This window comes from Chamaea fasciata, unplaced genomic scaffold (assembly GCF_029207755.1).
Source record: "Chamaea fasciata isolate MVZ Bird 193981 ecotype frontalis unplaced genomic scaffold, bChaFas1.0.hap1 SCAF_9, whole genome shotgun sequence".
NCBI lineage: Eukaryota > Metazoa > Chordata > Aves > Passeriformes > Sylviidae > Chamaea > Chamaea fasciata.
In genome coordinates, this window is record NW_027094094.1 from 35,013,188 (window position 1) to 35,029,425 (window position 16,238).

General features: G+C 47.1%; 1 protein-coding gene across 4 annotated transcripts in view; it reads left to right on the forward strand.

Moving 5' to 3' along the window:
• Positions 1 to 1,393: 1,393 nt before the first annotated feature.
• Positions 1,394 to 16,238, forward strand: part of PSAP (prosaposin) — a 28,891-nt gene continuing 14,046 nt past the window's right edge. For 2 of the 4 annotated variants that reach the window (XM_066191898.1, XM_066191897.1), the window contains exon 1: positions 7,960 to 8,064. In XM_066191898.1, coding sequence (XP_066047995.1) covers positions 8,001 to 8,064 — 64 coding nt within the window. In that variant the 5' untranslated portion in view covers positions 7,960 to 8,000. Of the gene's footprint in view, positions 1,693 to 7,959; positions 8,065 to 16,238 lie in introns of those variants that run through there. The other 2 variants (XM_066191894.1, XM_066191896.1) reach the window with 2 other exon arrangements.

Genomic DNA, 16,238 nt, shown 5'->3' on the forward strand with positions numbered 1-16,238 from the left:
GTGCTAATGTGTTGTTTGTATCCCATCTTTTTGTTGTCCTGCCATTTCATGGGATGCTTAAATCCACCTAATGCAGGGGAAGGACCATCCTGTGCTCTCTTCCTGTCCCTGACACATGTTCCTTCTCCCTCCCTTTGTGAGACCTGCAGAAAAGTAAGCCCGTAATCTTATCTTTTATTGCCTTTCCTCTGCAGGGGGAGTTTAGAGTTGGATCCCCCTGATGCTCCTGATCTGGCTGGATCAGGAGCTGATCAGGTCTACTCAGGGTCAGTCTGTCCCTCAGCAGGGAGGAAGCAGGAATGCGTGGCCAGGGTATGACAGGCGGCAGGGAAGCCCCTTCCAGCACCAGCTCAACTGTGCAACAGTTCCACTGTGAACACCACTCAGCCCCTGGGTGGCTTCTGACAATCCCCTAAAGTCATGCTGTGGCCTTGTGGGTCTGTTTACAAAGAGAAGATAACATCTCTGCCCGGAGATCTTTCTGGCTTGGTGATAACCAAATCCTCACTGCTTTACACACAATGAGGACACCAGGACCTTTGGAGCTTTGCTCGTAACAGAGAAGGGTCTTTCCAAAAAATAATCTGAAACTAAAGCACCTGAGCAGATAAAGGGCAGAGAACAAGACTCTGCCCAGAAGCCTTGGGAGTTCACTGGGATGTCCATAGGGTCAGCCAAGCCCTGCAGCTGGACCTCTGAAAGATCCACCTCTAGGAAATGGCACTGGTGCAGCCTGGCAGCCTGGAAGGATGGAACTTGCTTCGCCACCTCGGCTGCTCTAGTCGTGGTGGGTCACATTTGAAAGGTGTGTTGTGGAATGAGAGATGGTGTGTGACACAGGGCAGGACCCTCCTGCTATAGAACCCATGGGTGTCAGGGAAAGAGCAGGATGAGGTCCACCAAGATCACCTGCTTTGAGAGGACACCTGTCAGAGGAACCACTGCTGCCAGCAGGGAGGCTGTCGCTGGAACAGCTGTTCAGAGCAAGCTGGGGAAACCCAAACACTTTTACTAGAAATCACTACAAATTCCAAATATCTTCTGATTGCCACAGGCAGCAACAGGAAAACCAAATAAGAGCAAAACCTGTTTGCTTTCTAAGCTTCCATGTGAAACAGGAGCAGATCAAACCTGATAATCTCCATTTTTATGGAAAAAAACCAGTTTCCAAATCTCTCGGGGTTAATTAAATCTCATTTGCAGATCTGCTAGCAAGGACATAACATGGTTCTGAACCTTGTCCCACTAAAGGAGCACAGAGAGAGACCAGCTGCAGCTGAGAATGAGAATTACAACCTGAGGGGAAGCAGCTGTTGGATAAGTTCTAAAAGGCAGTTGCAGGGGCCTAGTGAGGGGAAATGGGGTTGGTTGTTTTTCTGCAGGTTGGTAGTAGATACTTGAGATGTCTTGAGTTGGTTTTTCTCCCTGTCTTTTCACAAGTGCTGGGTGTGACCTGGTGTGTTAAGCCAGGAATACCATTTGCTGCTCTCCACAGAATGGGCTTTTGCCCCTTTTTTTTCTCTCCTCTCTCTTCCATGGGCTCAGCCATGCTTTTGTTCTGCAGCTGACTGAGTGGCAGTGCCCAAGGTTGAATGCTAACTCCTACGCCTCTCTGCCCTTCCCTGAGGAAGGATAAGAAGGGTTTTGTTTCTCCTTTGACATTTGCCATGGCAAATGAAGCTCAGCAGAATGGTGAGTTTTGCTCTAGCTATTTCCTGGCAGAAGCTGAGCTTGTGTGGGTACATGATGCTGACTTTCTTAGGGCCAGGATTAACAAACTGACGGTGAAAATAAGCTTTTATTGATTTTTTTTTTCCTGTGAAGAACAAGTGTAAAGACACACAGGAGGTGATAATCATGGAAATTGTGACTGCCATGGAAAACCAGGCTGCCAATACTTCATTAGCCAGCACTGCACATGGAATTCATGAAGAGTCTCTATTGCTTGTGTTTGCTGTTTTGAGGAGATGCTCCAACGTTTCCCCAGCTGCTGTGGGGTGAACAGTGGGAAGGACACAGGGAAAGGAGCTTACTCCAGGGAATCCTCTTGTGAAATCCAAAGGTATTGAATCGCAGTTGTTTGCCCTCCTTGTGCCACAGTCCTGATGGGTTTTTTCCCTGGAGTGAAAACCTTTTGCTTTATGAAATTGGAAGGTGAAGAAACCCTAGAAGAGGCTCAGGGAGTTTGCTGTGGGATGCCTACCAGACTTGAAGCAAGCAAGGGATGAACACCATGCTGGGCTTCTTGCTCCAAACTTAAAATCCCAGATTTAGTTGGGACAGTGGAAGAAAGAGACTGAATCTCTGGCTGTCTTTTTATTCTTTTATGGAAGAGGGCAGAGGGCAGCTATTCAGATGCCCACGACTCTGGGCGTGGGCTGTATCCACTGGTATGATGAAGAAAGACCTTGTGGTGGGAGCCACAGTAGCTGCACTTGCCACTTCCCCCCTGTGGCCTTGTGACTTTGATTAATCCCAACCCGTGCCACTTTTGGCCACAGTGATTGGCTGCTGCTGCAAATTTCAGTGAAATCCACAGCCTGGCTTAAAAGTCCTGGGCCATGAGCGTGCAGCTGAGGTGAGATCACACGTGAGGTGCTGCTGCCTGATGCTTTTTGTGACCTAAAAAAAGAACTGTAGACCTTGCAATAGCACAGATCCAGTGAGCAGGAAAGCACTCATCCCTGCCTGACTTCTCAGGCTGTTATTAAGATATTAAACTACATGATCTTCCTCTTCTATTCCTTCTCTCTTTCCCACACATCAGCTCTCAGCTCATCCAAAGTTTTGAGGCTTTTATTTCTGGTCCAAACTCTTCTGTTTTGTACCTTCTTCCCCAAAGAATAGATTCTATTTAGTGCCTTCCTTTTTGCTTTGGATAATGGAGGAAGAGAAAACAAGTATTTCAACAGAGAAGCAAACTGTGTGAAGAAAGTCGGGGGGGGGTGGGTGTGTTTCCTCAGCCCAGTTTCTCACAGCAGCCTCTGGAGCTGTTCTCTGCCATCTCTTATTTTTCCTGTAAAAGCTGTAATTCTTCGTGCTTTTCCTTAAAGCCGTAGCTCCCGATGTCCCGTGATTATCTAATCACTCCTGTGTGAGCCCAAATGACTCACAGCAGATGGAAAACACTGACTGGCAATAACCTCCACGGCTGAAAAAGCTCTAAGTGGAAAAAAAAAAAAAAAGCTTCTAAGTGTAATCCTCGAAAACCTGCAAAGCAGAGACCGAATGAAAGGATCTCAGCTCCATGTTTTGTATATCTTTTGTATATATTTTTCATTTTATATATTTGTATTGGAATATGTTTTAAAATCTATTACACATTTTCATTTGTTTTCTTCCTGGATAACCTAGATGTACAGGTTCTGAATTCTAAATTTTTGGGAGGGTTGGGTTAAATGGGATTTAGAGGAATACATTACTCCACGTTTATAAAAAGAAACGCTGCTTCAGAGGTTGTGGCAGAGATTTATCCAGCTGCAATCTTACTGCTTATGACCCTGACAAGATGACACAATGGGAGCAGGACTAGAATTCTGCATCTTGGTGCATATCCTTTGAAACATTGATGAGCTGGTGCTGCACTGTTGATTCCCTTGTATTTAGGAGGGATCATCTGCTTTTCTGGCAACTCTGTTGCTGTTCCAGATCTTGCTAAAGCTGGTCAGAAATTCTGGTTCACGAGAGTGAAGCTTTTATGGCTGCTGATGCTCTTTGTGTTGACCTACTTGTTTTGAAGTACCAGTTGCCTTGGGATATGGTTTGCCTTGAAACAGGAGTTTAATCCCAGTAAGTAGTACCTAAAATGCTGAGGAAACCAGGAAACAAAACACAGCTTGTAACTAAAATGCTCAACTTGTGACAGCTGACCCAGGAAATACTGAAATGAGAATTAGCTGCAGTGATTTGAGGCTTTATGTTATGCTTTGCTTGGAAAATCCAGTGTACTTGATGTGACCCCTTTTGATAATTGAGTTGTGGCTGAGCTGAACGTGGGAAGGAATGCAGCCTGTGACCATGCCAGTGTTAATTGAGAGCTCTGCTGTGGCAGGGCTGCCAAAGTGGGATGGTCCTCAATACTTTCACCCCGTGCTGTGCCACAGGCATTCCCGATCCAGGCAAAAAACTGCCTGGGGGGAGGAAGGGATGGCTTCTAAAGCCAGGTCAGCTGCTGGGCTCAGCAGTGTGTGGTTGGTTGTGCTGAAAATGCTTAGGGTCATAGAATCGCAGCATGGTTTGGGTTGGAAGGGACCTTGAAGGCCGTTTTGTTTCAAACCTCTGCCATGGGTGGGGACACCTTCCAATGGACTGGGTTGTTTGGAGCCCTGTCGTGCCTGGCCTTGAACACTTGCAGAACGGGGCAGCTTCTCTGGGCATCCCTGTGCCAGGGCCTCTCCACCCTCACAGGAAAGAAATTCTTTCTCACATCTCACCTAAACCTACTCTCTTTCAGTTTGAAGCTGCTGTAGTCTTGCTCTTACGGCCCAGCTGGCTCATCGCGTGCTGCTCTCTACACCCTGGCCTGATTCAGGCCCCTGATCTGGTCCAGAACTGTCTGTTTCTGTGGGTCAGGGTTGTGTTTTTTGGTTGTTTCTTTTTGTGTGTTTGTGCCAGGAGGAGTGGGACAGGTCCCTCGTGCCCTGGCTGCTGCCAGTGTTGCTGAGCTGCAGCTCTGCCCTTGGATGCAGTCCCTGCAGCACTGCCATCCCATTTGGAACATGCTCTGGTGCTTTCTGCTCTGGGAAGAATGTCAGAGCAGGAGCTATTTCTCTGCAGCCTGTTAGCGGTGAGGAAGGGTGGGTGTGTGTGGGTGTCTGTCTGCACTCCAGCGGGACCCGCAAGCCAAACCATTTGGTGAATCACAGGGAGGCTGCTCTTGGGCTGGAATAAACTTCAAACGTGTTCAAGGCTTTGCACGAGGCTGTCAGGCTGTAATTTGTGGCTTGCTTTGCTTCTTTCCCTCCTCCTGCTGCAGCCTGAGTGGAAATGCAAACAAGTCTGAAAGCCAGGCTGCTGCGGAAAATGCCTCTCTTTATTTATTTCACTTGCTTTGGTTTTTTCTTTTGCAAAGAGAACACTTCTCCTGCAGAGCTGGCTGCGGCTGCAAAACCAGAGCCTGCAGGGGCCTCTGGCTGGCCTCCCGGGATTGCCAAACAGAGATTCCTCACGTGCCCCACTTATGCAAAGCACGGAATTGGGCACCAGAAGGGCGAGGTGACGTGGAAGGAATTTGTGTGCTGTAGGCATGACAAAACTGAGCATCAAAACCAGCCAGGCTCTGGTGCTGGCCCAGTCCAACTGGTTGGTAGGGGAGGCAGCTGGAAAGTGAGTCATGTGCTTAGCTGCAGTAAAGTCCCTCACTTGGCTGCAGCTTTCTGAGCTCTTCCTACTCACTTTCTCCATGCAGAGCTTGTGCCTCCCAGAAAATGGGGCTAAAAAACAAGTTTAGGGTAGGGAAGGCCTCCTTCTCCCTCAGCCACAGCCAAGTGACTCAGCTATATGTCACAAGCCATGATCCTTCCTGAGAAGCCTTATCTGGTACCTTATCTGGGAGGTTTACCTTCAGGAAAAACCCCAAATCGCAGCAGAAGCTCAGCAAAAGCAGAAGGTGGTAGGCAGAGAGTGACTGGTGGCTGTAGCTCACATCTGTGAGCTGGGCCTGCTCCCAACAGGCTGAGATATCCTTTGGAGTTTCTCACTCTTCCAAACACCCACAGCAGACAGCTGGTGCTTGAGCTCTTGATGCTGCTTTATTTTGTTTTATTCCATTTTTAAGTGAGGAAACTAGCAGATAGTATGGCTAGACCAGGAGAGCTAAGTTGTGGACACAGTTTGTTATTGCCAAATATTATATGCTGTGTGCTTGAGAGAGAGAAAAGGAGGTCCCAAATCAATGGGAATTGGCAAAACTCCAGGAAAACCTGGGCTAGCCTGAAGTGATAACAGATTGGGGGTAGAACCTGCTAGCTCCAAGCTACTCCTTCCTTCCCCCCGTCCTTCAGCTTCCAGAAGAAAAAACACCCTGCCTGCTGAAATAGCTATCCTGTTCCAGACAGTCTTACTTAACCTCCTTTTAAAATATTCTGCACAAAGCTCTTTTTTTTTTGGTGTGTTTTCCTAGGTCAGTAGCTGGCTGCTGGTTGGAAAGTTGAGGTGCCTCGTCAACACTTTATGTGTACTCATGAGATAAGGGCAGCGCAGAGCCCTGCCTAGGCAAGGTGGCTTTAGAGGCAGAGTAAAGGTTGCTTGTTTAGTCTGGCCAAGATTGGGGGTGGCTTTCTGCCTCCTTGATTCAGTCTGGGTGCACCTGGCTCCAGTTTGGGAATTACCTAAGAGCCTGGCTCCCGATGGTGCTGATAGCGGAGGCTCTGGAGGCTCCGAATGAAGCTGGGCTCACTTGTGGAGAGGCAAAGGCCCTCTGTAAGCATCAGGTTCTCCTGATATGGTTTGTGAAGAAAATCACAGTAACTGGGGCTTTGTAGCCGGGCTTCTGAAAGGTCCTTATAAGAAAAGGAGAAATGTGTTGTTACACTGTGTGGTACAGCCTGGAAAGTGAAACAGAACAGATCTGCTTCCTCCTAACCTTTGTGCTGCAAGTAGACCTTAAATATTATCAAGTCTGGTCCTTGAAAAATGAACATGTAGGTAAGGACCTAACAAGGTAAAAACATGTGCGCCCTCAGATGAAGGGCAGTACCTGGACGGTCTCCATGAACTGGGCAGGATAAGCCTGGCAGAGGCCAAGCTCTTTAGATGGGATAAGTTTGTGTTGTGCTGAGGCACAGGGAATGCCCAATTCCCCGGGCTGTGGGAAGCATTGTCAAGGGCCCTTCTTGCAGCTTGAGTAGGGATTTAGATGAAGAGCGGCGCTGGACCGGCTGCTCTGCCCAGTCCTGGGGAGCCCAGGAGGGAGGGATCTGCTCTGTCCCTCAGCTGAGCTAGTTCAGTTTGTTGATCCAGTAAGGAAATCAGTGTTTTCTAGTTTTTTGTTTGTTGGTTTGGTTTTGGTTGGTTGGTGTTTTCTGTTGGTTTTATTATTTGCTTTCTTTTCCCTCTGGGTTAGCTTGTTTTTCCAGTTAGCTGAATCAGTGCAAGGGGCAAGGCAGGGTGGGAGACAGCAAGTGAATTCAGGCTGTTGTTCTTTTTTTAATTTTGAATTGCTGTTCGTTTGGACCACAGGGATACCTGGCTGCCCTGTGCCAACGGGGAGCCTTCCTGGCACAGCAGGGAAAAACCAGCATTCCCATGGCCTCACAAGCAAGACGGGAAGCACCGTGGTGGCCCATACCCAACGTCATGTTTGCAGAGACCCCGCAACACATGCCGCTATCTGGAGGCCACAGGGAAGCTGGGGAGGGATCCTTCATCACCAGCTGTAGTGACGGGACTAGGGGGAATGGGTACAATTTGATGGAGAGGCAATTTAGGTTGGATATTAGGAGGAGACTTTGATTACTGTGAGGGGGTTGAGGCACTGGCTGCACAGGGAGGTTTGTGGATGTACCATCCCCCGAACTGCTCAAAGTCAGGTGGGAGACAGCCTTGACCAACCTGGTCCAGCGGGGAGCGCACAGCAGCGGATTGGAAAAGCTGCATTCCAACTCCTTAATACCACGTCTCCATGTTGGTGTGCGCCCCAATCAGATGCTGCCAGCCTGGCCGGTCTATGTGGGGGAGACAGCAGTCTTTGGGACTCCCACTGCCTCCGGGCGGCGCCCGTGGAGGCAAAAATCGCCTTGAATGCTTTTTTTCTTGCCGGAGGGACACCGAACGCCGTTGGCAGCCGGGAAACCCGCGCCGCCAGCCCCGCCGCCCGAACCCGCGGCCGCCATTTTGCGGGGCCGCGCCCCCTGACGCCCGCCGCGCCTCCCCAGGCCCCGCCATTGCGCGCGCGCGGGGGGTGGGGCGGTGTGCGCGCGTGCGCGTCCCGCCCTTATATAAAGGCGGGAGCGGGCGGTGCCGGCAGCGCCGCATTGCAGACGGGCACGGCGGGGGGAGCGATGGCGCGGCCGCTGATCCTCGGGCTCCTCAGCCTCCTCAGCCTCCTCGGGCTCCTGGCCGCCGGTAAGCGCAGCCCTCCCGAGTCCCTTCCCCATCCAGCTTAGCCCCGGAGGGCTCGGGGAGAGGTTCTGTGCGCGGGACGAGGGCAGCTCGGAGGGGGCGAAGGCCGGTCCTGGCGCTGTTTGTGTTCCCCCAGCAGGACCCGCTCCCCGATCCCAAACAGAGGAAGCGGCGGTGAGGGAGAGTGGGGGCATTGGGAGTTTCAAGGGCGCCTTCGGGGTGGCTGTGATGGGAAGGCTGTGTTGGCGGGGGGGAGAGTCTCCCAAAAATAGCTCCGGGAGAAGGGGGGAGTCGCCCTGAGGATCCGGCCGTCCCCGCTGCTGGTGGCGAAATGATTTTCCCGTGGAACCGTGCTCAGTGTGCGTCCGCGTCCGGCGCGGGTCGGGTAGCTCGGACCCCGGGTCGGTGGGGACCATCGGGAAGGACTGCTTTCCCTGCCAGCAGCGCTGTTTATCTCCGCCACTTCAGGGATAGGTGGCTGCTAATCCTCTTGCAGATGGCGGGTGGTTGCCTTTGCTGTTGAGTTCTTTGCCTTAGGATCTCCGACTCCATATGGAAAATTCCACTGATTTTGCTGCGCGCTGTCTCGTTACCTGTTTTTGCTGAGGTGAAAGTGATGGGGGAGTCGTCTCCCTTTAGCTGCAGGAGGAGAGGTTAGAACGTGCAGTGCTTATGTTTTGTACGCTGCAGAAGCTTGACAGGGGTACAGAAATGATTAATAGTCTGATGAGTGCTAATACACCTTTAGGCTGTGGGATGGAGTAGCTAGAAACCCCAAAATGTAAGGACTTGCACAGTTGGAGGATTTTCTTCTAAATCAGGCTATTTTAATATTAAAGCTTATCTACTCACAAGTTTAACCTGCAGCATTTCAAAAATCAGTTAAAAAAAAAAAGTCCAACTGGCTGTTTAAAGGCTATAGGAGTAACCTGCTGGCATAGTACAGTAAATAATCCTGTGATTTTTTTCCCTCATTGTACGTGAGTCTTGTACTTTATTGTAGTTTTAATGTAATAAAATCATCGAACAGCCTGGGTTGTAAGGGACATTAAAGGTCATCGAGTTCTAACCCTCTGCTGGGGACAGGGAGAGCTTCCCTTGGATATACTGGTAATATTTAATATGCTGATCTGTGGACAGTTTAATGGATTATCTCAGACTTTTCAGGCAGGAAGCAAGAAAGCAAACATCAGCTTTCACTCTGTATGTGTATGTGCTTTCATGGTGTCCTTTGAGTCTGCTCTGCACTGAATTAGCTGCCATCAGTTACCACACCTTCTGGGACTGTTTCCAAATCGCTGAAATCATTGCAGTTACTTGCGCTTTGAAAGTGAAAAAGCTTCACCTTGAAGTATCCACCAGCTTTCCCAGCGGTGTATTTAGGGAAATTGTAATGAGAAACCAGTTCAGCAATGAGAGTTCGCTTGGCCTACCTGTTAAAGGCAAGGTATGCAGCTGAAGGTAGCAGGAGACTAGTCAGGCCTGTTTTTCCTTAGGAAGTCACTCTTTTTAACACAAATAAACAGCTGTCTTTTTTTCACCAGGGTCCTGTTATGAATGCTAATTGCCTCACTTACCTTGCAGATTTTCCTGAAGATTTTGCTGTGACAGCCTGAAACACGGTTTTCGTCTGCCGAGCTCGCTAATTAGCTGTGCAGAAATCGAGCCACCCTTGTCAGATCCTAGTGGAGTCACTTGGCTGCCTTACAGGCCGTGAGGGTTTTTGGTTGACCTACTTTCAGGGTTTCTGTGCATCTTCCCTTTAAGGGAGACACAGAGGAATCAAAGCAGGGTGTACAGGTCCTGGCATCTCTGGACTACTGATGCGCACTCTGATTATTCCTTGTCTTTGAGGCCAGGCAGGGAGGGGGAAGGCTGGGTGTGCTGTTAAAACAGGGCTCAGTTTCTCTTTAAGTGAATATTTTCTCCCCTTTTGCTAAATTAAAAGTTAAGCTGGGAGTGGAAAGTAAAAACTTTGAGGATATGATTTTTTTCACATCCTCCCTCTATTAAAACAGTACACTTAAAACCTTGTGTTGAAGGAAGATTCAAGTTAATGTGTGATTCCTCTAGCAAACGCTGCTCAGAACATCTGGGAACAGGAAATTTGTAGGCTGAGTTAGGCTGGCTTGAATTTTCTTGAGGATATGGATAAAGCAGATAACTGGACTGTTCTGTAGTTCGCAGGCTTGTTCTGCTATGAATGTGGTTTCCTAACAGAAAAAAATAATAAAAAAAACCAGCCAGGCGGGTGCAGCCCACTACTGCAGATTAAATTAGGAGAAGAGTGCCCACACCTCAGATCGTGTGTCCAGTTCTGGGCCTTCACTATACAGGAAGGACACTGAGGTGCTGGAGCGTGTCCAGGGGAGGGAACAGATCTGGAAAAGGGTCTGGGGGGCAAGTCCAGGTTGGAAATCAGGAGAAATTCCTTCTCAGAAAGGGGTTGTCAGGCGCTGGAATGGGGTACCCAGGGAGGGCGGTGGAGTCACCGTCCCTGGAGGCGTTCAGGAAATGTCCGGACCCATCACTCAGTGCTCTGGTCTGGATGACAAGGTGGTGGTTGGTCACAGGTTGGACTTGCTGATCTTGGAGGTCTTTTCTGACCTAAACGGTGCTGTGATTATGTAGAAATAAAGTCCGTGTTTTCATGTAGCAGTAACTGGCTGTGAGGAGCCGTCAGGCCGGCGCTTTGATAGCACAGCAGTCATGTGCCTTGTGTAAACCTGCCCTTGCACAATCCCGCCGTGTTTGCCAGGCAGGTATAAATAGAAAGGATTGCTGTTGGTTGTGTCTGGAGGAGCTGAGCCAGCCCGCTCCCGGTCACGCCCGGCTGAATGCGCCCGCAGGGCTGCCCGAGCCTGGGGGAGCCTGTCTGCACCCCAGAGGAGCTGCCCGGGCAGCCCCCAAACACCCAGGGGATGGGCAGGGGGAGCTTGTCGGCCAAACTGGATGTGTCACCTGATGTCAGCTGAGGCTCCCTGGGAAGTGGACTGGGCTCTTTCGGGGTAGGCTTTTCTGCTATAAAGTGCGGGGACATCCTGATTTTGGATCTCTGGGGGGAAGCAGGGCCAGTTACTGCTGCCTGCCGTGGGTTTTTGTTTCAGTATCTTGCGTAGATCTGATTCTTCAAAGCAGCTTAGGACAACACCTTAGCGCTTTGTGACATAAAGAGTTTGTTTTTTTCTTAAAGAATTTACTCACTTTCTGTTTAATTTTTTTTTTTTTTTGTAATGAAGCAGCTTTTAAATGCAATTCATTTGCTGCTACTAAAACGTCAGAGTTCCTATTGCAATTAAAAAGGCTACACTGAAGTGTGTGTATGTATTTTAGGGCAGTGCTTCTCTGTATTTGGTCATGGGGCAGTGTTTGGTTTTGGATGCCTGATAGCAGATTTTTCCAGCGTTTGTGCTGTGGTTATACTTGTCTGGTGAAAAAGGAATGTTAAATACAGGTGTTCTGCAGAGACTCATATGAAATCTGTCCCTTGCGTTCCCTCAAAAAAAAAAACAACCCCTCAGAACAAAACCAGAAAGAATGGACATGGGCAACAAGTATGCCCCAAACAGGCACCTGCTGCATGGAAAAATGCTGCTCATAACCTTTTGGGAATATCTTAGCATACTGTATGGGGCCACTTACCCCTGATAACTACCAGGTGCCCTAGAACATCCACTTATCTCTTCTGGATTCTGCCATAGAGAAATCTCAGGCAGCAGTCAGGCCTTGCTTGGCAACTTGTGGCCAACTTGGAAATTATTATTTTGCAACCTTTGCAGTTACCTGGGAGAATTTACTGGGCCGGTGGAGGTGCTTTTACTGTTCCAGCTCATCCAGTTCTCTGCTCTCTTTACCTTTGTTGTCATTGCTTGTACCTGCACAAACTGCTTCTCTTGCCACTCTTGTGTTCTGGTGAGGGAAGCGAGGGAGCACCTGAGGCAGAGGCAGTGTGCTGAAATGAGAACAAGTTCCCAACGCTGAGGAAGACTCTGGTTGTGGTGCTAACTCCAAATTCATTTCTTGCCCATCACGATAATTAGAAATCTTTTAAGCTTGGCTTTTCCTTGGTAGATATTGGACAGGAAGACTCATTTGTAACTGGAATGCTGGTAACAGCTAGCCACATTTCCTTCAGTTTTTCTTCAAATTGCCTGTGTTCGCTCAAGTGTTATGGTCACTTTACTGCCTCATTAATCCAGAGGCATAGGAGCCCTTTGGAAAAGGCGCTGGTGTGTGATGTGGTTACAGCGTTTGAAGTTTTACTCATTAACTGACCACAGGCTGTGGAGTGTTGACCTCCTCAGGTAACTTCAGATTAGGGTCACTCCTTTACTTCTTGACACTTTGTAAACTTTGGTGAAGAGAAGTTGATCCCTCTTGACTTCTTTTAACTTAAACATGCTTTGCTTTTCCTAGTCTCAAAGGACATGGGGAAACGTACATAACTAACAGAGCACAGATGGCAGAGGCTGATGCGTTCGCGTGGTCTGTGGTGTCTCTGGGAGATAATGAATTTATTATTTTTTTTAACACTGCAAGTAGGACAGCCTGGGAATAACATCCTTCCTGATAATTAGGTTAATACACTGAGGCAGGCTGAACTGTCACAAAAGTGTTAAGAGTTGACAGCACCCTGAATGATCTTCACATTTTACTTCAATCCATTGAGTTGAACAGCAGCTCAGCACTTGTTTTTTTGTTTTTTGTGGGTTGTTTTTTTTTTTCCTCCAAATGACAGGTTAATTTGTCTGTAACCAAGGGTTTTTCTAGCAGTTGAGTTTGGAGGAGGCCGGAGTCTTCAGGTTGAATTTCTTTGTGTTCTGGATAGTAGTTTTCTGGTTCATCCTTTGGCTCTTCAGGGAATCTGGTCTGGCCCCTCAGAATCCCTGTTCATTGATGCTAATTATACAGTGTTAACTTTTAAATCTCATTTGTAGCTTCAGTGCAGCTTTGGAGGGGATTTCTTAGGATGTTTTTCTGAGAATCTAGGGGAAAAAAGTCAGAGTGGCTCTCCATAGTAGAGTGAGACAATTGCTTGAGGGAAGGGAAGGTGTTTTCCAAGAAAGGTAATTGCCTGGCAATTTTCCTGTAGCTGTCCGTGCAGAATGGTAATCCAGACATTATAAGCTTCCTTCCTTTTCGGTTCCTGTGAGCTGTGTTTTCACATGCATGGCTCTGTAAGCCGAGTGGAAAAGGTGATTTTTTTTGAGGGGGCCGTCACCTCTGCTTCCCAAATTTGTGTCTGTGCGTTCGGATAAACTCGGTAAAGCTAAGGCTGTTTTTTCTTACATTGAAAAAGTCACATCTGGAGGGGTTCAAGCAGGGAGAAACCAGTGAAGAGGATGAGTAAAGAAACACCTTGGCCTTCAGAGATAAACTTTGATGCTCTAAAAACAGTGACTTGCAAGAACTTCAGGAGATGGGGGGACAGGTCTTGGCAGGCATGACCTGTGACTGTTGAGAGCTGATCTACAGAGAAAGGAGAAGTCTATCAAAAAATGAGTGACCTAAGGTAAAGAACAATACATAAAATAAAGAGATGGCAGAGGTAACGAAAAGTTATTCCCTTGGGTTTATCCATTGAGCACTGAGAGCAGTGTGAGGTAACTGATAGTACTTTGCTTTCTCTCGGGTTGCTGCTGTGCTGGGGATGTGAAATACCATGTTAAGGTGTTGCTCCTTTTGTGGCAAAGGCTATTTGGAGGGAAGAGTTAAAACTCAAAACTATTTGTTTTGAGACATCACAAGGTCTTAACACACTTCACTGGAACGTTTGCTTTTGTTGTAATACCAGTTAACGTATGAGGGAAAAATTCTGTTTCACAGTTAAATAGGAGAACAAGCTAAATGGGAAAAAGTGGTAACAGGACAAAGTTTCCAGCTGTTCTTTTCTGAATCTGCAGGATCTGAATTAATGCAGAGGTTTTTTAGCTTTGTTTCTGTTTTTCCCAGGATGTTCAGAAAGGGAGGGTGGATATTGTTGCAATGAAGGTGAATCCTTTCGTATTAGATATAACATTTCAAACAAAAGTACTTCCTCATAATACAGAACAAACTAATAAAAATTTAACTGTGTTTGAAGTTGCTGTGGAAGGTGTCAGAAAAGAAGCCAGGATTATTGTGTGTCATCTTTGTTCTGTAGCTGCACTGAAATGTGCCAGCCATGTGTGGCCCTAACAAACAAATTTGCTTAGTCACTGTCTGACCAGAAAGATCTGTACTGAAAACATAAAATTTAGAGTTGTCTTGACACGCAACCAGCAAAGCTGATAAGTAAAAATAAATCTAAAGCATAGGTTTTTTTGTCATACACTTAATAATGATCTATTGTTAGGGCTGTGAGGAGGAAGGAGCAAGACATTGTGCTGGAGCTGGTACAGATCTGAAAAGTCATACAGTGACAGGAACTTAAAAGTCAAAAGTCAAACAAAACTTGAAAGCTTACTAAGAGCCTGATGAAACCAATGCAAGTTACAGCATGAATGCCTCCATTTGGCTTTAAAACACTCTCCTAAATCAGGAGTTTGAGAGACTGCTTGGAATAACTATTATTGGAGTTGTATAGTTCAGTTTTGTAGTTCACAGTATGTTTCAGTGTAGGAGGAGTAGTCTTTTGATAAAGGCGTGGGTTAAAAGCTGTTCTTGTAAATAGGTGGGAATCCTTGATTCCACTGTTTAAAATCCAGATCTTGACTGACTTCATTCAGAGCTTGACACTGCCTTCCAGAGCCTTCCTACCACTGTTCAATGGCAGTATCTGAAAGGGAAGAATAGCTTTCCCTCAACCAAGTGTATTCTTGTTTATTGTCACCCTGCCAGAGCTGACAGCCCTTTGGCTGGCCAACCTGACTTTGAAAATTAACTATTCTTAGGGCTTCCAGATCAATAATGCTGGAGTTTAGAACAGGCTGTAAATATTTTGCTAACCATACCTTATTAGAAGCTTTGAAGTCTTACTCCTGCAGTCTCTCAGGCAGTACCAGTGTGCTGTCCTTCTCAAGAATTAATAAATAATGAAGGCTTTTTACTGGCAGAGATGGTGACAAGCTTCAAGCTCTCGTGTAAAAAAAATCAGGCGTGCAAAGCACGTTTTTCTTAAAATAAATGGGTCGTTCCTCTGAAATCCAGTGTAAACAGGCGTTATAAATCAACAGCTGAGAAGGCTGCAGGCTGCCACCTATAAAGCAGTGTTTATCTGGCTGTTTGATGAGTGATGGCCGTGTACCTTGTAGGCGCACTGGTAATTCAGCTTTAAATCGATCCTCTAATTGTCTAGAACAAGGCATGGGAAATGGGGAAGTGATTGTTCATCTGTTGTAACCTTACTAGAAGCTTCATAGGAATGAAACAGCTGGACTCCTGCCTCGTGGCTGACAGTGTCATTTTACAGGATTTTGTGATGTGCAAACAGCATTGATGTTAAGAGAACACCTGTACAGCTAATAGGTGTGAACAGATTTGCTTTATGTTTTGTTTTTTTTTTAATTTTTCTAAACTTTGGCAGCAGTGCCTTGTGGGCTTGGACCATAGTGGATTTCTTTGGAGCCTGCCTGATGTCGATTTTAGGAGTTGTTTCTTGATTGGTTAGTGCAATGTAGGGCATTGTCTCCTGAGGAAACAGAGCTTGCTGACAGATAGGATGGTTTTAGAAACTGAGAGAAGCTGGGTGTCAGGTCCAGACAGCACAAAAAAAAAAAAAGAAAAAAACAAGCTTGGGAAGTCAGCAAAAACATGCTTTTGATTCATTTGTCCTACTGATTATTCATAGTGCAGATACTTTACATTTCTATGCTAGGACTGTCCAGAAAAGATACTCTGTATCTTGCCTGTGAACTTTATAGGTTGCATGGCAGTCCCACATGGGATGGGAAGTAATGTCCAAAAAAGGACTGGTATGTTTTTTTACCCCCACAGATTTTTCTGTACACAGTTGAAGACCTGACCAAGAGGGAAAAAAAGGAAGTCTAAATAGATTTAGTGGGTTTAAAAAGTATGATAGAACATTCCTTAAGAGCATTCTTAAAGCTTTCTGTTTATGGTCAGTGTTTTGGTCTGTACCTGCTCTTAAGTCTTCCATGCAATGTGTACATTGTTGTGGCTCCTAATCCAATTTCTTTCCTCACTCTCTCACTTGCTGTGTGAGAACGGGATGCTTCATGTGGGAGGAGGAATGCAGA